Here is a 21,248-nt window from a genome sequence, read left to right as displayed (position 1 = left end):
TCAGGTTAAGAGAAAATAGGAGGCAGGCTGAAAGGTCCATCAAACTTTCACTCAAAAACACATCAGCAGTCAGTTCAGTTGCTCAGTCGTGTCCAACTCTTTGTGACCCCATGAACTGCAGCATGCCAGGCTTCCCTGTCCATCATCAATCCCAGTGCTTGCTCAAACTCGTGTCTCTTGAGTCAGTGGTACCATTCAAACCATCTCATCCTCTGTCTTCCCCTTCTCATCCTGCCTTCAATCTTTCCCAGAATCAGGGTCTTTTCTAATGAGTCAGCTATTTGCATCAGGTGGTCAAAGTATTGGTGCTTCAGTTTCAGCATCAGTCCTTCCAATGAATATGGTGAAGATCAATTCTGAAGGTCAGTTCGCAGTAGCTGATGAAGCAGGACCTATGGGCTCACAGGTAGACGAGCCCCTAATAGTCTCAGAGGCCGGGAGCCCCTCCAATACAGAGCACATGTGCTTCATGCATGGAGACCAGAGCTGACTGCAGAGGCAAGTCAGAATTTTGCAGGCTGGGAGATAAATGAGACAGGCATCTTCATCCATGGGAACAGTGTGATACAACTCAAGGCTTCCTGAAAGCCAAGAGGACCCTCAGAGACCATCTAGCCCAGTGATTCTCAAAGTGTGGTCCCCTGACCAACAGAACAGCATCACTCAGACTGAATAAGATAGAAACTCTGTGTTTTCACAAACTTTCCAGGTGATTCTCATGTGATCTTTACAGGTGCTTCTAAGATGTGAGGACCTTCCATCCAGCCCATTGTTCCCAAAACTGCTGCTAGAATACTTATTTGCAGAAGGTTAACGGGTCCTCTGTAAAAGGAGGATCTATGGTCAAATAAGTTTGGGAACTACCTACTCTCTGCATCACTTTCAGAAAGTCACAAATCACAGTGGTGTGTTAATGACTCTGAGAAGTTCCGCAGTCAATTCTTTGCTTTTGATTAATCCAACGTTATTTCAAATTGCTTGTTCAGATTGCTCACATTTCCATTAACACTCTCTTAGAGAAATTCTGACCCACCTCATTCCTCATTTTTTACGTGGATCTATTGAAGATTGGAAGAAGTATGGGGACTGCCCAGAGTTTCAGAGAGAAAGTGTGTTAGGGCTCAAAAAGGGCCTAGCAATACGCTTCACTCCTAAACCCTGCACCCTCTTTCCCTGCCTCCTAGCCATGTGTCCCTCCAGAGCTCTGTGATATGGAGCCAGTCAACAGCACAGAGGTGTCTGAGTTCTTCCTGAAAGGATTTTCAGGTTACCCTACCCTGCAGCACCTGCTCTTCCCTCTGTGCTCAGCCATGTACCTGGTGACCCTGCTGGGGAACACAGGCATCGTGGCGGTCAGTGTCCTGGATGCCCACCTGCACACACCCATGTACTTCTTCCTGGGAAACCTCTCCATCCTGGACATCTGCTACACGTCCACTTTTGTGCCCCTGATGCTTGTCCACCTCGTGTCAGCCCAGAAGACCATCTCCTTTCTTGGCTGCGCACTCCAGATGTGTCTGGGTCTGTCTACAGGCTCCACAGAGTGTCTGCTGCTCACCATCATGGCCTATGATCGCTACCTGGCCATCTGCCGGCCCCTTAGGTACCCCGTGCTGATGAGCCACCGGCTCTGCTGGTTGCTGGCGGGAGCCGCCTGGGTCCTCGGTCTCTGCAAGTCAGTGACTGAGACAGTCATCGCCATGAGGCTGCCCTTCTGTGGCCACCGTGTGGTCAGTCACTTCGCCTGCGAGATCCTGGCAGTCCTGAAGCTGGCCTGTGGTGACACGTCCATCAGTGAGGTCTTCCTGCTGGTGGGTGCCATCTTGCTGCTGCCCGTGCCCCTGGCCTTCATCTGCCTGTCCTACACGCTTATCCTGGCCACCACCCTGAGGGTACCCTCAGCCACCGGGCGCCGCAAAGCCTTCTCTACTTGCTCAGCACACCTGGCCGTGGTGATGCTTTTCTATGGCACCGTCATCTTCATGTACATGAAACCCAAGAGCAAGGAGGCCCGTATCTCTGACGAGGTCTTCACGGTCCTCTATGCTGTGGTCACACCCATGCTGAACCCCGTCATCTACAGCCTGAGGAACAAGGAGGTGAAGGAGGCTGCCAGGAAGGTGTGGGGCAGGATACAGACCTCCAGGTGAGGGAGGCCAGGGCTCCTGCAGGTTAGCAGCTCAGGTCTGCCTTCGCCTACAGAGCAGATGGGTAGGGCTCAGGGTAGGGGTTCTGGAATCTTCAACCCAGAAATGCAGCACCACCTCCCCCTGATTCTGCCACAGATCCGAGCTCACAATTCCACCTTTGTTCCTTCCCCAGGCAGAGCCCTGGGCCAGCTCTCAGCATTAGTCCCCGCATCTTCCCATCAACCTCCCGGCTGGCCTCAAGATTTCAGTCTTGTTCCTCCCAATCTATCCTCCAAGGGTCATCCAAAGGGATATTTCGGAAAAGTCTATTTGATCATGTGTCTCACTTGGCTGAAACCCCTGAATGGCTCCCAGAGCTCTGAGGATGAAGTGAAAGGGCTTCGCTGGGGGCTCTCCAGACCCATGTAGCCTGGCCCTGCTGGTCATGACCAATCCCCTTCCCCTCTCTGTGCCCCACTGATTCCCTCCTGTCAACCACACACACCAACCCGGCAGGAGTTGCGCCCAGTAATGCCCAGCTCTGTGCCCTTCTTGGTTCTTCCCACAAGGAAGCCCCCACCCAGCACACAGCTCAAGTGTAAAAGGACTGCCTGATCCTCGAGGCCCATCTTTTTATTTTTAAAATGAAATTCCCTAAGCTACACATGAGGTCCTTGTTGTTTTCCTATTTTACATAGAGTACTGTAAATCTGTTAATCCCCAACTCCTGATTTACCCCTCCCCCACCTCAAGGCCCATGATGTATGACGCCTCCTCCAGGAAGCCTCCCCACTCTGCACCTCTCACTGTGCTCCTACTGCTTTATTTCAGTGTTGCTCTAAGAGCTAGTAATACTGGATTTCACTCTGTCCCAAGGTCTGGCCCTGTCCAACCCCCAAGCACATACCAGTTTCTCAAATAAACAGGAAATACTGCAATATAGGGCAGAGCCTGGGGTCCTCCCCAAATCTGAGCAGAGCTGAGATGAAGTTCACAGATGACAGGCAGAGTCTAGAACCTGGGGAGCTGATGGCAGAGGCAGTGCCGAGGCCCAGCCTCCAAGATTTCCAGCCCAGCCCAGGCCCTGGGACGCTGGTCACCGGAGCAGCCGAGGGTCTGGCTTCCTCTATCGCTTTAGCAGCAGCCGCTCCACTGCCTCCCTGCCAAGCGTCCAGGCTTCATGTGGCCTTGGGCAGACTCTGCTTCTCCTGTCTTCAACCCACCTACTAAGACCCTGCCATTTCCACCTCTTCCTGGAGCTCGGCCTCTTCCCAGGTTTGAACACACAGAGGAAACGGACTCAGACTTGAGAGCATCTCCATTCCCTGCCCCCTCTGGCCTCAGTGGTACCATCTTGTGTGATGGGAGAGCTCGGCCGCCGAGCAGCAGGCCAGCTCTCCTGCGCCCTGTAGGTAAGCACAGTGCTTGTCTGAGCCCTCAGGTACCCTCCAGTCCGTCTTCCTGCTTCCTCTGTTGGTCAGAACAGAGGCACAGAGGACAGCAGTGCAGCCCGCAGCCCACAGCTGACCAAGCCCGGGCGAAGTTTCTGCAGAGATGTTCTGCTAGGCCTTTGATGCCATGACAGGAGTTTGGACTTTATGCTGTGGGGATGGGAGTTTACAATCACACTTCCTTTTAGCCGGGTCACTGATTAGACACCATACTTCACCCATGAAACTGGCAAAGAACTTTTCTAACATATATCATTTAACTATAGTACGGTGAAGCAGGTAATATCATACACAGCAGGTGAGGGTGTGAATAAATTTATATGAACTTCCTGCCAAGGAAGTTGTGGGTATCAGTAAGAGACTTGAAAACTTCACACCCTTTGACCCAACACCTCTACTTTTAGGAATTACTCAGAGAAAATTGTTATAGGTACGAAGATTTGTCTATTTATCTATCTATATGTCGTTAATCACAGAGGTATTTTTGGTAACAAAAAATTCTAAGACTCGTAATGTCTAACTGGGGCAGAATGTGTAAATAAATTCTGGTGGAGCCCTATGATGGACTGTGACACAGCCATTGTAAATCTTATTTTTTGAAGAATAATTGATGATGGGAAATGCTAACACTGTAATTAACATAAAAAAGGTAGAACAAGTAGCTTTGCACTCAATATAATCTCAATTTTTTAATGATTTTTTTAAGGATATGTGAACAAGTATGTATGTAGAAATTCCTGGAAAATTAGAACAAAATATTAACTTACAATTGTTTCCTAAAGGTGATGGATTTACAGATTAATATTGCTTTCTGAATTATTCTTTCCAACCTTGTTCAATACTTCTAAAATGAACATGACTTAGAACTTAAAAGAGAGTATTATTTTTGAGAAACGGAGGATCACGTGACTCCAGATAGAGCACAGAGAAGAAGCGCCCATGCCCGAGGGCAGAAAGTGAGGAAGCGCGAATGGGGCCTGACCCAAGTGGGTGGTCAGGAAGAGAGCCTGGAGCTGATGTCCTGGGGACATCAGGCTGAAGGCAGAGATGGCTGAGGAAGGAGGAGACTATGGTTTGATGCTTGAGTTCTGGGTTTTCTGGGTGTATATCGTATCACCCTGAGAGACGCCCTGAGAGATAAGGAAGAAAAGAGTAGGCTGGAGGTGGCGAGAGGGCTGGGGGGAGCTTGTCTGTGGGCATCCATGGGTGGCAAGATGGTCCCGTTCCTCAGCAGTTAGAAAACAAGCGGTGACAGTCTTCCAATGTTTTATTTCGACCTGTGTTCTTGACAAAAAGATATCCCCAGAGACATATCAGAGTTGATTCAGAAAATGTGCAATTGCTGCCGCATTATTTAAGGCTGTTTTTAGTCCTAAGCTCTGTCAAGTTGTCATCGTTTCTTGTGAAGGAAAGAGAAAGGCACGAAAAGGAAACATGCAAGGGGACCTGCAGAAACTCACACACCCAGCGCAATCACTGACTTCACATCCATCACAGGGGCCCAGGGCCTCACCCTATACAGCAATTCCCTTTCCTTAACCTTCCCTGTTGGCTCAGTGGTAAAGAACCCGCCTGCCATTGCAGGAGATAGAGTTTCGATCAGTGGGTTGGGAAGACCCCTGGAGAAGGGAATGGCAACGCCAGTATTTCTGTGTAGGAAAACCCATGGACAGAGTAGCCTGGTGCACTACAGTCCACAGGGTAACAAAACTCACAAAAAGAGTCAGACACAACTTAGCGACTAAACTATAACAACAACCTTTCATGAGCACAGGTTCCCACAAAACTCCTGCCAGGGGACACCCCACTTCATAGCCCCTAAGATTCAGGTCCAAGGGGCAGGGCTGCAGTGAAACCCAGTCTTCAGATTCCTGTCCAGTGTCTCTCCTGTGCCCACCTCATCCAGCCAGGCACTCCTGGGGCAGCATAGGGAACCTGGAGTCTCTGAAGCCACATTGTGCCAAGTCTGCAAACTTGTGTCATTGCAGAGTCTGAACTTTAAATTGAGCAGGGACTGCGAGTCCCGGATGGCAGGGAGCAGGAGAGATGGCTACGTGGCAGGGGACCAGGAGGCTGGGCCTCGGGAGCTTGGGGCCTCGATCCTGGCCCACCCCAGCACAGTGTGTCTGCTGGTAATGAACTCAGCGCTCCCTCACCCTGCTCTCCCAAGCCTCAGATCACCTCACCTGGCAGCTGCTCCAGCCACCTGCGTGCCCTAATGTCACTGGACAACAGGTAGAAGGCAGGGAAAATTCATCTAGCATGTTGACTATTCTCCTGAAATCTTTTTTAATCATACAGAAACCAGAATACCTGCTTGGAGAAGGGAACAAATTGATACTACAATATCCACTACCACTTGCTGAATACTTACCCTGTGCAAACGTCTGTGCTAACGCCTTTCACCGAATCTTCAAAATCCCCCCCACAAGGAAATACTATTCTTATCCCTACAGGTAAGGAGGCTAAGACTGAGAAAGCCATTAGTAAGTGGCAGGTCTCAGACTTGGGCTTGTCGGTCTGACTCCAAAGCCCACACTCACCGGCTCTGCCATCACAGTGTGGAGTGATGTGGGAATCCAGATGCGGGAACTTCTGGGTCATTCTAACAGGAGCTTCTTCTTGTGATCCTCAACTTCCTTTTAAAATCATGTCTGTTCAGAATGGGAGAAAATAATAGCAAATGAAGCAACAGACAAACAACTAATCTCAAAAATATACAAGCAACTCCTACAGCTCAATTCCAGGAAAATAAATGACCCAATCAAAAAATGGGCCAAAGGACTAAATAGACATTTCTCCAAAGAAGACATACAGATGGCTAACAAACACATGAAAAGATGCTCAACATCACTCATTATCAGAGAAATGCAAATCAAAACCACTATGAGGTACCATTTCACGCCAGTCAGAATGGCTGCGAACCAAAAGTCTACAAGCAATAAATGCTGGAGAGGATGTGGAGAAAAGGGAACCCTCTTACACTGTTGGTGGGAATGCAAACTAGTACAGCCACTATGGAGAACAGTTTAGAGATTCCTTAAAAAACTGGAAATAGAACTGCCTTATGATCCAGCAATCCCACTGCTGGGCATACACACTGAGGAAACCAGAAGGGAAAGAGACACGTGTACCCCAATGTTCATCGCAGCACTGTTTATAATAGCCAGGACATGGAAGCAACCTAGATGTCCATCAGCAGATGAATGGATAAGAAAGCTTTGGTACATATACACAATGGAGTACTACTCAGCCATTAAAAAGAACACATTTGAGTCAGTTCTAATGAGGTGGATGAAACTGGAGCCTATTATACAGAGTGAAGTAAGCCAGAAAGAAAAACACCAATACAGTATACTAACACATATATATGGAATTTAGAAAGATGGTAACAATAACCCTGTGTACGAGACAGCAAAAGAGACACTGATGTATAGAACAGTCTTATGGACTCTGTGGGAGAGGGAGAGGGTGGGAAGATTTGGGAGAATGGCATTGAAACATGTGTAATATCATGTATGAAACGAGTTGCCAGTCCAGGTTCGATGCACGATACTGGATGCTTGGGGCTGGTGCACTGGGACGACCCAGAGGGATGGTGTGGGGAGGGAGGAGGGAGGAGGGTTCAGGATGGGGAGCGTATGTATACCTGTGGCGGATTCGTTTTGATATATGGCAAAACCAATACAATATTGTAAAGTTAAATAAAATAAAATTAAAAAAAAATAACAATAAAAATAAATAAAATCATGTCTGAACCTTAAAATAAGAATGAAATGGTTCAAACTAGATTCACCAGCTGATGAAACTGACATGATATTTACCTGGGTTGGAACTTGCTAGAAAGATAAGGGAATATTTCAGGGATGGTACAGAGTCTAAGAAACCACATTGAATAATTCCATTTCACACAAGGAGAAACTCAACGAACGTCATAGAGCAGAATGGGACAAGGGCAAGAATCAAACCTGGACCCCTCACTCCCAGTCTAGGGCTCCTTCCAGGGCATCACCTTGCCTCTCAGAAGGGCTAAAAGTGGGGAGAGAGTTAGACAGTGATTGTCTGTGAACCTGACTTTCCAGGACATGATGGAATGAGAGACCTGTCAGACAGATGCTAGAGTGGTTTCCTGAGTCTACTGCAAAACACCATTGCACCAAAATGCTCTGCAGCATGTCTGGTCCTCCTCCTCTGGGCATTTGTAGGATTACACAGGGCAGCAGGCTGTGGACAGATGGGACACATGTTGCTTGTGGGTCGGAGCAGTGACCTGCTGGTGTGAGATTCTCCTGTTTTCTTCCCCAGCTGTGAGAACTGGTGACGTCCCAGAGGAAGGAGCCAGGGTCTCCGAGGATGACAACCTGGAACAGAGCCCCCTGAAAACCTGCAATGGAGATGAAGGGTGAAAATTAAACCTCTGTCCTGCTAAGTCACTAAAATCCTGAGGTTGTGTGTTACTGCAGCAAGACTCTGCTCATCTTTTTTTTCCCACTGTAAGTTCTTTTTGATTTTAAACTTTAAGCTTTTTATTTTGTATTGGGGGTATAGCTGATGAACAATATTGAGGTAGTTTCAGGTGAACAGGGAAGGGACTCAGTCATTCAGATACAAGGACCCATTCTCCCCCTCCCCTCCCCACTATCAAGGCTGGCACGTAACATTGAGTACAATCCCATGTGTTGTGCAATACATCCTTGTTAGTTATCCATTCTGAAAATAGCCAAAACTCAGCTCATCTTGATGGACCAAGAGAGCTACAGTTGCTGTCTGTGGTGTCAGCCTGAGCCCATGTTGCAGTCCAAGCTGTCAGTAATCTGGCAGCATGGTGTTTTCTAGACAGAGTCTTATTTCTTTGGGGTCACAGGCCTACAGCTTAATGGGCTGTTCCTGATTTCCATGAATGTTCTGGTCAGATACTTAAATTGCAAGGAAAACCCACCTGTCTCCTCATTTAGCTCTTGAGAGGGAGCAGTTGTTCTTGCATGGAGGAGATGGCACCCCCAAAGCTCTCATCCTTGTGATCACATCCTGTGGGTGCACATGGGGGAAAGGGGAAGGAGGGTGATCTCAAGGTAGGAAATCAGGGATCAGGATTTTAGCAGAAGGAAAGCACTAGATCTTATACAGCAGCTCCTGTGTGGGGCACTGGGGAGGTTGGGGGTAAATTGGACACAGTCCTTTGATTTCCATGGTTCACAGTCTATTATATAAGAGAGAATGACGTGCACAACAAACCGTGCTAACGACTGTGTGAGCATCATGGTGTCAGGATGATCAGTGCTGTGGAGATGTCCGAGAAGGCAGCCCCAGGGAGGAGGTGGGTGTGAGCTGAGCCTTGGAGGATGAGTATAGAGAGAAAGGTGCTCCAGCCTGAGGAAAGCAGGAGGAAAGGGAGGGGACAGGAGCCTCTGTGGTTTGTCCACCAATGGGGAGTGTGGTCTGCTGAGGTGGGGAGGCATGCCGAAGGTGCAGGAAGTGAGGGGGGTTGAGGGAAGGCCTGAGCCTGATGACAAAGCCCTCCAATGTCCATGCCATTCCCACTTGGTCTCTCTGATGGAGACAAGTTTGGGGAGAGAAATGCAGAGTTAGGTGGTTTCCTACCTTTACTTGCCTGAAAACACCCCCACTCCTGTGTCCAGTGTCGGAATTGGAGGTTATCAGGACTCTTGGACAAAGACAAAGGCCTTATCCTTGAATCTGAAATGAAGCTGTGGACTTAATCCAGCCACAGGAAGTCATAACCTAGGAAAGACCTGCCCTTTTAACTTCTGCTTTCCAGACATCAAGTTTAACTCTGTCTTTACATTCGAGACTCCAAGAGAGTCTAGATATTTCTAAAGCCAAGTGAGAGGAGGGAATAGGATCAAGGTCACCAAGAGAGAGGGGATGCCTGCAAACACTGCAAGGGAAGAAGGCACATGAGCCTCTGCTGTGTCGCCAGCACTCAGTGCATAGTAGGTGCTCCATAATAATATCCTGGATGTGCGAGTTAATAAGCCATCACACTCAGGCAGTTATTCACCTCTTTGCCAAACTTCAGCAAGAGAATCCCTACCCTCAAGTGTTTGCATGGATAAGATTTACGGTCAATGACTGACCCAGATTAATCACCTACCCCATATGATCCAGAAACTTCCTTAACAATATCACCCTGATTTAGGCTTGAGGAGGGAAAACCAGCACAATCTCTGGGGAGAGAGGGAGTCCTGACAGATGCTGGAGGTCTTGTCTGGGAGGAGGGGAGCACAGATCCAGCAGGTGCCATGGTTGAAGGCGCAGACTTTGACCTGAAGCCTTGCCGGTAGGTGATTGACTGGTACTTTTCAATGTGAGTCTCATCTGGACTACACAGAATCCCCACTTTTCGAAAGGAAATTGAGTCTCACAGGCCAAGTAACTTGGTCAATATTGCAGAGCTATTCTTAGTTATCGGAGAAGGCAATGGCACCCCACTCCAGTACTCTTGCCTGGAAAATCCCATGGACGGAGGAGCCTGGTGGGCCACAGTCCATGGGGTCGCTAAGAGTTGGACAAGACTCAGCGACTTCACTTTCACATTTCACTTTCCTGCATTGGAGAAGGCAATGGCAACCCACTCCAATGTTCTTGCCTGGAAAATCCCAGGACGGGGGAGCCTCGTGGGCTGCCGTCTTTGGGGTCTCACAGAGTCGGACACAACTGAAGTGACTTAGCAGCAGTAGCAGCATACTTATTTATGAAGCTGTCATGCAGTGCTGGGTTTTTGAACTGACTATCTGTTGACTGACTGGCCTTGGAAGCATTCACAGTATGAGGTGCCTGGACGAAATAGAAACTGTCTGCTCTCAGGTGTGACAGAGGAGACAGGTGTGCAACACAAGAACAGGGAAGGTGGCCAAGGGCTGTGGGAGGAAGAAGGGACCAGGAAACTGTGCAGGGGGCAGGTGGGGGAGGAGGAGAGAGGAGCTGGTCTCTGAAGAGGAGAAGAAGCATCCCCCTAGTGGGGAGGAGAGGAAGGACAAGCCTTCAAAAGGGAACTTCTTGGGCAAAGTTATAGCTCTGGGGACAGACATGGTTTATTTAGGAAGAGTAAGCTCACCGGCTGAAATGAACGATAGATGCAATTCTACAGGAAGAATGAGGGGCAGGGAACCATTGCTGAAGGACAGAGAGGACTCTAACGTTGTCATAGGACATTGGCCTCATGTCCATCAAGGAGTGAAGAGATGGGGGGAGGGAAGTTCACTATCAGCTCCTATTTCTCCCTAAGAGCAGGGGGTCACCTGGGCCACAAGACGGCTTTCCATCTAACACTTGACACTTGGCTCCCTCCAGACATTGGCATTTCCCAAGGGGCTGAGACCAGCTCAGAAGAGACATGAAGGCTCCTGGGCAAACACTGTGGCCGCTTCCCACCTTCCCTTTATAGAGCGGGTCAGTGACCCAGGACACCTCTGCCAGATTAGAACCTGCATTTCCCTCCTGTGTAATATTATTGTCAATATAATTTATTCTAAAAAGCTATATGGAGGCCAAGAGGAGACTCAATTGGCTTTTATGTCCAGAGTTAAATATTGTGACCAGTGGCTCTATTGGGATAAGTATGTTCTGTATATTCTTTTAAAAATCAATGCATGGTCTCTGATCTTAAGGAGAGACACCTGAATAAGTCCTGAAAAGACATCTGACCATCCTCTCTGTCCTTCAGCAATGGTTCCCTCCCTCTCATTCTTCCTCTACAATTACATCTATCGTTCATATCAGCCGGTGAGCTTACTCTTCCTAAATAAACCATGTCTGTCCCCAGAGCTATAACTTTGCCCAAGAAGTTCCCTTTTGAAGGCTTGTCCTCACTCTCCTCCCCACTAGGGGGATGCTTCTTCTCCTCTTCGGAGCCCAGCTCCTCTCTCCTCCTCTCCCACCTGCCCCCTGCACAGTTGCCTGGTCCCTTCTTCCTCCCACAGCCCTTGGCCACCCTATGCAGTAGAAATGTTCAACCTTTATGCCCAAAGGAATGAGGTGACCATCACTCATCACCCACCTGACTTCCCAAGCTCATCCCACTTAATTTGAGAAAGAGGAGCAGCACTTATTACAAATGAGGCATCTTTTGTTCACATAGTTTTCTTACTGATATAGCCCAGCACCTAAACACCCTGCACAGGGTAGGCACTCGACAAATCCTCAATAACTGAATGAATCTGAAATCCTATGGGCATCATTCAGCCACATGAAATCATAACCTAGAAAACGTGCTTCCTCTTAATAACCAAGAACACTGCAGATTCAAAAGGAGCTCAAGAAACAAGAATTTATTCTTGTCTCCCCTAGGTCAGCCTGGGTAGAAGAGAGAAGAGCCTAGGTGATTAGAATGGACCCCATCTCCTATAAGTTACACCAGAACTACAGAACTGAGGGGGCTGGCTTGCAGACCTGACGTCCACTCTCTCATTATACTGATGATGAAACTGAGTTCCAGAGGCACGGCTGACCTGCTCAAGATCACACTTCCACGTTGCTTGCCTCCCAGGCCCACTGGTGCTTAATCCAACACCTTCATGGTGCAGATGGGAAAAGAGGGAGAATGAGATGGATGGAGAGTGAGACGAATGGGGCAAACCAGATGGTCGTGACAGAGTTTGTCCTGCTGGGGCTACACGACCACCACAACCTAGAGATGGTCCTGTTTGTGCTCTGCCTGGGCATCTACTCCGTGAACGTGCTGGGGAACACCCTCCTCATTGGGCTGAATGTGCTGGACCTCCGCCTGCACACCCCCATGTACTTCCTCCTCAGCAACCTCGCCCTCATGGACATCGGTGGCACATTCTCTTTCATGCCTCTCATGCTGGTCAACTTCCTGGAAACCCAAAGCACCATCTCCTTCCCTGGCTGTGCCCTGCAGATGTACCCTACCCTGGCGCTGGGCTCCACGGAGTGCGTGCTCCTGGCCATGATGGCATGTGACTGGTACGTGGCCATCTGCCAGCCGCTTCTCTACTCAGAGCTCATGAGCGGGCACATGAGCATGTGGATGGTGGCACTGAGCTGGGGGGAAGGCTTTGCCAACTCCCTTCTTCATTCCAATCTCACCTGCAGCCTCCCCTTCTGTGGCCACTTCTTCTGTGAGATCTTGGCAGTGCTGAAACTAGCCTATGGGGACATCTCTCTCAATGCACTGATATTATCGGTGTCTTCAGCTGTTATGACGCTGCCCCCGCTGCAGCTCATCTTCCTGTCCTACGTGTTCATCCTCACTGCCATCCTGAGGGTGCCCTCTGCTGCCGGCCGGCACAAAGCCTTCTCTACCTGCTCTGCCCACCTCACAGTGGTGGTGATTTTCTATGGGACTATCTCCTTCATGTACTTCAAGCCCAAGGCCAAGGACCTCTACTTGGATAAGCTTCTGCCTTGTTCTACGGGGTCGTGACCCTGTCGCTGAACCCCATCATCTACAGCCTAAGGAATGCAGAGATGAAAGCTGCTGCCATAGCTCTGCTGAGGGGAGATCTCCTCTCCAGGAAAATATCCCGCTTTCCTGTTGTTCTCTAAGTCCATCAGGCAAGTGTGTGCGTGCTCAGTCACTTTAGTCCTGTCCACATCTTTGGGAACCTATGGACTCTAGCCTTCCAGGCTTATTTGTCCATGGCATTCTTCAAGCAAGAACACTCGAGTGGGTTGCCATGTCCTCTTCCAGGGGATCTTCCCGACCCAGGTATCAAACCAAGGTCTCTTATGTCTCCTGTATTGGCAGGGAGGTTCTTTACCACTAGCGCCACCTGGGGAACTAGTTATACTGTGGCGTGACTTCAAAATTGCAGAGGCTTAAAAACACAAAGGTTCTTTTTCTTGCTCACTCTCCAGGTCCATCAGAGGTTGGATGGGGGATCTACTTCATCTTTTTCATTCTGTGGGCCTCAAGATGATAAAGCATCTGCCTTATGCACACTACTGGTCAAATGGCAAAAGAAGAAGAGAAGATGACAGAGCCTGTGTGGATTCTTCAGCTTCCACTCAGAAATGACCTGGTACTTCCACTTCTACCTCCTTGGCCAATCATTCAAGGCACAGGCCAGAGCCGACACCAAGGCCTGGGGATGCCCACCTACTCCACATCTGGAAGGAGGGGGAGGACTGAGGAATTCCTGAAGAGCCTGGTGACAATGCCACTACCCTACAGCCAACCCAGGAGCTACTAGAGGTTTCTAGAGCTTCCATTCTCTGGCCAGCTGTGCCTCACTGGCTGCTTCCAGGTTAATCAACCCAGGAGGCACTGATTAGCTGGCCTGTGTGACTCTGGACTGGAGTATCCAGCTAGATTTCCACCGGCCCTCCAAGAGCTTCCTTTGCTCTCAGGTTCTGGGTTCGGGTTGAGCACGAGAGAATCTGGAAGAGATGGAAAGGCAGAGGCAAGGCCGCGCTGAGGTGGTGGAGCCCTCACTTGCTGTCAGTGCAGCCCCTCGGGCTCCTGCCAGGCCACCTGCAGCTGCTCTGTGGCCCGAGCGAAGGGAGCTCCAATCAGAGAGCGCCAGCTCCTCCTGCAGGTCAGCAGTGTGACTGAGTCGAAGGCAGTGAGGGCCAGACATGAGTTCCACCGTGTCCTCTTCAGCGCTGGTCTGTCCTCACCTGCCCCTTCACGCCACCCGAGAGCAACTTCAGATGCGACACCAAGCGCAGAGGCCGAGCGCGGCAGAGGCTTCTCCTACAGCTCCCACCAATGACAGCTCTGTTCTCCACAACAAAGCCTTACATCACACACTGGTCCTGCTACTTTGGCCAGATCCTGGCTGATTCACCACCCAAGAACCTACGATGCCTCCCCCTTACCACAGAAGGAAGACCACATTCTTCAGCTGAGTCCTTGGGCCTCCATAAATCAGCCTCCACTTTGTGAGCCCAATGTTCTACTCACCCCTGCACACCACCAACCCCTCTCCGCACTGTCTGTACTGCCCACATCTCTGTATGTTGTTCATGCTGTTCTCTCGGGAGATCTGGGGCTTTTTTTCAAGCCACCTTGAAAAAGCCACCATCACTTGAACACAGCCTTTCCCAGCTTTTTAAAGGGGCTCTCTCCTTTGTGTCCCACCACACTTTGTTGGCACATTTTGTTTGGTATCTAAACCCTTCTGACTGATGTTGAGGCTGAAACTCCAATACTTTGGACACCTGATGCAAAGAACTGACATTTGAAAAGACCCTGATTCTGGGAAAATTGAAGGCGGGAGGAGAAGGGGACAACAGAGGATGAGATGGCTGGATGGCATCACCAACTCAATGGGCATGAGATTGAGTAAACTCTGGGAGTTGGTGATGGACAGGGAGGCCTGGCATGCTGCAGTCCATGGGGTCACAAAGATTCGGACACAACTGAACGACTGAACTGAACTGAAGCCCTTCTGCTTTGTGTCCACAATGTTTCATAACAATGTGGGTGCCTCGAGGGCAGGACTCTTTAGGGGCTTGTCTCTGCAGCTCCACAGAGCTTTCCCAACAGAAGGTTATTGAACTGTCACTCAAATACGCAGATGACACCACCCTATTGGCAGAAATTGAAGAGGAACTAAAGAGCCTCTTGATGAAGGTGAAAGAGAAAAGTGAAAGAGCTGGTTTAAAACTCAACATTCAAAAAACAAAGATCATGGCATCCAGTCCAATCACTTCATGGCAAACAGATGAGGAAACAATGGAAGCAGTGACAGACTATTTTCTTGGGCTCCAAAAATCACTGTATATGGTGACCACAGCCATGAAATTAAAAGACACTTGGCTACTTGGAAGAAAAACTATGACAAACCTAGACTGTTACTGGGGACAGAGTTTCCCTTAAAGGTGAAACTGCCTATCAATTGTTCATTCAGTCACCCCAATGTCTTTAAATATACTCACCAAGAGTGGCCTATACATTGACTTAATTGTGCATCCATCCATCCATTCATTTATTGATCCTGTAAACGTTCATGGCCCACACTGAGGACTGACCTGTGAGGGTGGATTCCTGGCCCTGAGCCACCTCTTCCAACTTTTCTACACCCATTAAGATCTCTAAGTAGACTCTGTGTAATTGGGTCTTTGGGACTTCTTCCCTGAAGTACCCCAACGTTTCTAAGCTGGGTGAATTTCCCCTTCTGCCTCTAAATTGCCTTGGGGATGGTGCGGTCCCCTGGTACAGGGAGCTTTGAAAGGTCCCTGCTCCTCAGGAGGTTGTCAGCCAGCATGTGGCTGGGAGCTGCTCGGGTGGGCAGTCCCTGACTGCTGACAGTGAACCACCGGGCACCCTGCTCAGCCTTGAGCCCACCAGAATTTCCTAGTTCTACAAAGCCTGACACACTGCAGAGAATGCACTGAATTCTAAGTGCTTGGTCTACTTCTCCCAAATTCTAAGAGCTCCACTTAACTGTATCACATTGCAAACACTTCACTAAACTCTACGACAGCCTAGGTGTGTCTTCTTAGTTTGGAAAGCTCCACTAATGTGAAACTCCAGGTCCTGTCCACTAGGTTCGCTGGATAGAGGAGGCTCAGACCTGATTCTTGGAACTGTTTTCTCCTGATTACAGCCAGTGAAGGTTCCTGGTCTCAGAAACATCTTCCAGGAAACAAGGCACATGGATCTGGAAGAGGCTGAAGGTAAGTAAAAAAATGGTGACATGGGGCAGAGGAAAGGGCTGGGATCAGGAGCCCCAGGGAACTCCTGCAGCCTTGGTTTCCCCTCTAACTCACTGTGCAGCACTGGGCAAGCCCCTTCCTTCTTTGAGTTTCATTTCTCCCATACATAACAAGGGGTGGTCTTGCTGATCTGCAAGCCCCCTCCCAGTTCAGACAGGTGTCATCCAGGCTAGGAACCGCTCGGATTGAGCAGCCAGCTGCTCACTCCAAATGTGTCTTAGCCTCAGGAAGTGGCAATGGGACAGGAAGAAGTTGTCTGTGGCCAGGCCGGGGGCTTCAGCTTGGCCTTCAGAATCTGGGTGAAGAGGGGAGAGGGAGACCTCCCTGCATGCTGGTGGGGCTAAGCAACAGGCTGGAAGCCAATGAGAAAGGTGAGCACCATCCTCCAGGTGCACACACTCGGCCGTGATGCATACAGAACAGAGGAATCAGGTAGGCTGGGAGAGGATAAAAGGAGGCTCCCCAGGGGAAGTGGTACTTGAACTGGTTTTCAGATAGCATTTGGCCAGAAGATATGCTGAAAGACACTGTGGGCTCTGCAAACGAAGCTCCCTGGCCCAGCTCTGGGAAGCAGAGTCCCACAGCCTGCAGCCACATCCCTCCTCCTGGCTCTTCTTGGCACCCAGTCCAGGAGAGAAGGCTGAGCGGCTCAGATTCTCAGGTTCTCAGCACTCAGGCCGGAAGGCAGATGAAGCACTGAGCAGGTCTGCTCACCATGTCCCGGGTCTGAGCTTTCTTTGTGCTCATGGTTCATCCCAGGCAGAGACTGCTCCCCAACTACAGGGCTGCTGCTTCTCCCGTGATACGTCCAGGGCCCCTGCCTGGTCTCCAGGCACATCCTCTGTCCTGCCTGGTCCTCTGAAGCTCTGGCCACAGGTCCAAGGGCCTGCTCTACTGGTTGTGTGTGTGTGTGTGTGTGTGTGCATGTATGTGTGTGAAAGAGAACAAGAGTGCCGGCCGCACATACACTCAAGCAAAGGACTGTACATTCACACACATGAGCCTGATGTGGTGTGTATACTCACAGGTGAACATGTGCACCTGGCTGCCAGTCAAGTGTTTGTGCACACAGGCAGGCAGGTGCCTGTGTGGTGGCCTGTGTGAGTGTATGTATCTTCTGACAGGCGTGTCTGCAGCTATTGACTGCAGACAGTTGCCAATGACTTTAGGGGATAAATTCTGTGGTCCGTTGAACTACGCAAAGGAGGAGGCTATGGCCTGACCCAGCCACTGGGGTTGCAGCACAGTGCCCACCACCTCTGTGCCTCCCCAACCCTGGTATGGCTCCTGCTGCCACTGCTGCCCCGTCCAGGGTGCCTCTCCAGGAAGCCAGCCTGGAGTTTCCCTGCTGAGACTTGAAGGGAGCTCCCAGCTCACGCTCTGCTGACCCAGCAACGTCTCTAGACACAGTCAAAGCGAGGGAAGACCTTCTATCTGAGATCCCAGGACAAGGCCAGTGCTCTCTTTGCTGCAGAAAGGCCACTCCGCCCCCGAAGCAGCAGGCAAAGCTCGGACCCCGCGTCTGTGCATGTGAGGGCAGAGTCCACAGGGGCCCCAGCCTGGGCCTGACTGGGTGCTGGAGGCCCAGGGAGACCCAGAGAGAGTCCACATCAGGAAGGATTTCGTGACATGCCGAGTGGCCTGACAGCAAAAAGAAAAGTGTGTCCAAGGGAGTAGCCTTCCCATCACTAGAGGCATGCCAACAGAAGCAGGATGAGGCTCAGCTAGGAACTGGAGAGACTTTTTATCAGGGAATGGTTGAGGCTTCCTGGCCTGGAGGCACATGTGTTCTCATTCCTTCCCCTAATGCCTAGTACCCTGTCTGGGGTGTGATAGGAACTCAATCCCTTCTCGATTCTGAAAGGAAGAAACATGGTAGGACTAACAGAAGGAAATTGTCTCCCTCAAGGGTGGCATTGAGAGGTTGGTGCCCAGCCCAGACCAGGCTTGGACAGAGTGTCCCACAGATTCCAAGAGCCTGAAACACTAGGGAAAGTTTAACTCCTGCTCCTTAGCTGGTGAGAAGATTGGGAGTAGGGGGAGACACTTAGGAGAAAGATGTCCATTAGGGTGATGAAAGAACAACCAATATTTGGAGTTTAACAGAAGCAAACACCTGCTGTGAGCTCAGTGCAGCTGTCATGCTGTTAGGAGAACAGGATTCTAGACTCATCTTGCCAGGAACCCGCTGTGCAGCCTCGGTTGCCCTACCTGCACAGTGGGAGCTCCAATGGATTAATCTCTCAGAGGTTATTGCAATTTGATGCCTAGGAGTTCATGAAGTCCAAGCAGCCCTGGCAAAAGTTAAGAGAAAATAGGAGGCAGGCTGAAAGGTCCATCAAACTTTTACTCAAAAACACATCAGTAGTCAGTTCAGTTGCTCAGTCGTGTCCAACTCTTTGCGATCCCATGAACTGCAGCATGCCAGGCTTCTCTGTCCATCATCAATCCCAGTGCTTGCTCAAACTCGTGTCTCTTGAGTCAGTGGTGCCATCCAACCATCTCATCCTCTGTCTTCCCCTTCTCATCCCGCCTTCAATCCTTCCCAGAATCAGGATCTTTGCTAATGAGTCAGCTCTTTGCATCAGGTGGTCAAAGTATTGGAGCTTCAGTTTCAGCATCAGTCCTTCCAATGAATATGGTGAAGATCAATTCTGATGGTCAATCCGCAGTAGCTGATGAAGCAGGACCTATGGGCTCACAGGTGGACGAGCCCCTAATAGGCTCAGATGCCAGGAGCCCCTCCAATACAAAGCACATGTGCTTCATGCATGGAGACCAGAGCTGACTGCAGAGGCAAGTCAGAGTTTTGCAGGCTGGAAGATAAATGAGACAGGCATCTTCATCCATGGGAACAGTGTGATACAACTCAAGGCTTCCTGAAAGCCAGGAGGACCCTCAGAGACCATCTAGCCCAGTGATTCTCAAAGTGTGGTCCCCTGACCAACAGAACAGCATCACTCAGACTGAATAAGATAGAAACTCTCTGTTTTCACAAACTTTCCAGGTGATTCTCATGTGATCTTTACAGGTGCTTCTAAGATTTGAGGACCTTCCATCCAGCCCATTGTTCCCGAAACTATGCTGCTAGAATATTTATTTGCAGAAGGTTAACGGGTGCTCTGTAAAAGGAGGATCTATGGTCAAATAAGTTTGGGAACTACCTACTGTCTGCATCACTTTCAGAAAGTCACAAATCACAGTGGTGTGTTAATGACTCTGAGAAGTTCCGCAGTCAATTCTTTGCTTTTGATTAATCCAACGTTATTTCAAATTGCTTTTTCAGATTGCCCACATTTCCATTAACACTCTCTTAGAGAAATTCTGACCCATCTCTTTCCTCAATTTTACAAGGAACTATTGAAAACTGGAAGAAGTATGGGGACTGCCCAGAGTTTCAGAGAGAAAGTGTGTCAGGGCTCGAAAAGGCCTTAGCAATACGCTTCACCCCTAAACCCTGCACCCTCTTTCCCTGCCTCCCAGCCATGCATCCCTCCAGAGCTCTGTGATATGGAGCCAGTCAACAGCACAGAGGTGTCTGAGTTCTTCCTGAAAGGATTTTCAGGTTACCCTGCCCTGGAGCACCTGCTCTTCCCTCTGTGCTCAGCCATGTACCTGGTGACCCTGCTGGGGAACACAGGCATCGTGGCGGTCAGTGTGCTGGATGCCCGCCTGCACACACCCATGTACTTCTTCCTGGGCAACCTCTCCATCCTGGACATCTGCTACACGTCCACTTTTGTGCCCCTGATGCTTGTCCACCTCGTGTCAGCCCAGAAGACCATCTCCTTTCTTGGCTGCGCACTCCAGATGTGTCTGAGTCTGTCTACAGGCTCCACAGAGTGTCTGCTGCTCGCCATCATGGCCTATGATCGCTACCTGGCCATCTGCCGGCCCCTTAGGTACCCCGTGCTGATGAGCCACCGGCTCTGCTGGTTGCTGGCGGGAGCTGCCTGGGTCCTCTGTCTCTGCAAGTCAGTGACTGAGACAATCATCGCCATGAGGCTGCCCTTCTGTGGCCACCGTGTGGTCAGTCACTTCACCTGCGAGATCCTGGCAGTCCTGAAGCTGGCCTGTGGTGACACGTCCATCAGTGAGGTCTTCCTGCTGGTGGGTGCCATCTTGCTGCTGCCCGTGCCCCTGGCCTTCATCTGCCTGTCCTACACGCTTATCCTGGCCACCACCCTGAGGGTACCCTCAGCCGCCGGGCGCCGCAAAGCCTTCTCTACTTGCTCAGCACACCTGGCCGTGGTGATGCTTTTCTATGGCACCGTCATCTTCATGTACATGAAACCCAAGAGCAAGGAGGCCCGTATCTCTGACGAGGTCTTCACGGTCCTCTATGCTGTGGTCACACCCATGCTGAACCCCGTCATCTACAGCCTGAGGAACAAGGAGGTGAAGGAGGCTGCCAGGAAGGTGTGGGGCAGGATACAGACCTCCAGGTGAGGGAGGCCAGGGCTCCTGCAGGGTAGCAGCTCAGGTCTGCCTTCGCCTACAGAGCGGATGGGTAGGGCTCAGGGTAGGGGTTCTGGAATCTTCAACCCAGAAAGGCAGCACCACCTCCCACTGATCCTGCCACAGATCCGAGCTCACAATTCCACCTTTGTTCCTTCCCCGGGCAGAGCCCTGGGCCAGCACTCAGCATCAGTCCCCGAATCTTCACACCAGTCTCCTGGGTGGCCTCAAGATTTCAGTCTTGTTCCTCCCAATCTATCCTCCAAGGGTCATCCAGAGGGATATTTCAGAAAAGTCTATTTGATCATGTCTCTCTCTTGAATGAAATCTCTGAATAGCTCCCAGAGCTCTGAGGATGAAGTGAAAGGGCTTCACTGGGGGCATTCCAGACCCCTGCAACCTGGCCCTGCTGGTCATGACCAATCCCCTTCCCCGTCCTGTGCCCCACAGACTTCCTCCTGTCAGCTGCACACACCAACCCGGCAGGAGATCGTGTGCCCAGCAATGCCTGACTCTGTGCCCTTCTTGGTTCTTCCCACAATGCAGCCCCCAGCCAACACAC

General features: G+C 50.3%; 2 protein-coding genes and 1 pseudogene across 2 annotated transcripts; all 3 read left to right on the top strand.

The window, feature by feature from the left end:
* Window positions 1–293: 293 nt before the first annotated feature.
* On the top strand, window positions 294–2,252 carry LOC112583558 (olfactory receptor 13J1-like). Its single transcript, XM_025279297.3, has one exon. It carries the CDS (start codon window positions 1,212–1,214, stop codon window positions 2,148–2,150), a length of 939 nt encoding a protein of 312 aa, XP_025135082.2. The 5' UTR covers window positions 294–1,211; the 3' UTR covers window positions 2,151–2,252.
* Window positions 2,253–12,059: 9,807 nt separating this feature from the next.
* On the top strand, window positions 12,060–13,111 carry LOC112583557 (annotated as a pseudogene).
* Window positions 13,112–19,634: 6,523 nt separating this feature from the next.
* On the top strand, window positions 19,635–20,683 carry LOC112583556 (olfactory receptor 13J1-like). Its single transcript, XM_044938407.2, has one exon. The coding sequence runs from the start codon at window positions 19,739–19,741 to the stop codon at window positions 20,675–20,677; it is 939 nt and encodes a 312-aa protein (XP_044794342.2). The 5' UTR covers window positions 19,635–19,738; the 3' UTR covers window positions 20,678–20,683.
* Window positions 20,684–21,248: the final 565 nt, after the last annotated feature.

The sequence above is a fragment of the Bubalus bubalis genome, chromosome 3 (genome assembly GCF_019923935.1).
Source record: "Bubalus bubalis isolate 160015118507 breed Murrah chromosome 3, NDDB_SH_1, whole genome shotgun sequence".
Lineage (NCBI taxonomy): Eukaryota > Metazoa > Chordata > Mammalia > Artiodactyla > Bovidae > Bubalus > Bubalus bubalis.
The sequence above is the reverse complement of the archived record's forward strand: the minus strand, read 5'-3'. Positions and strand labels throughout refer to the sequence as shown.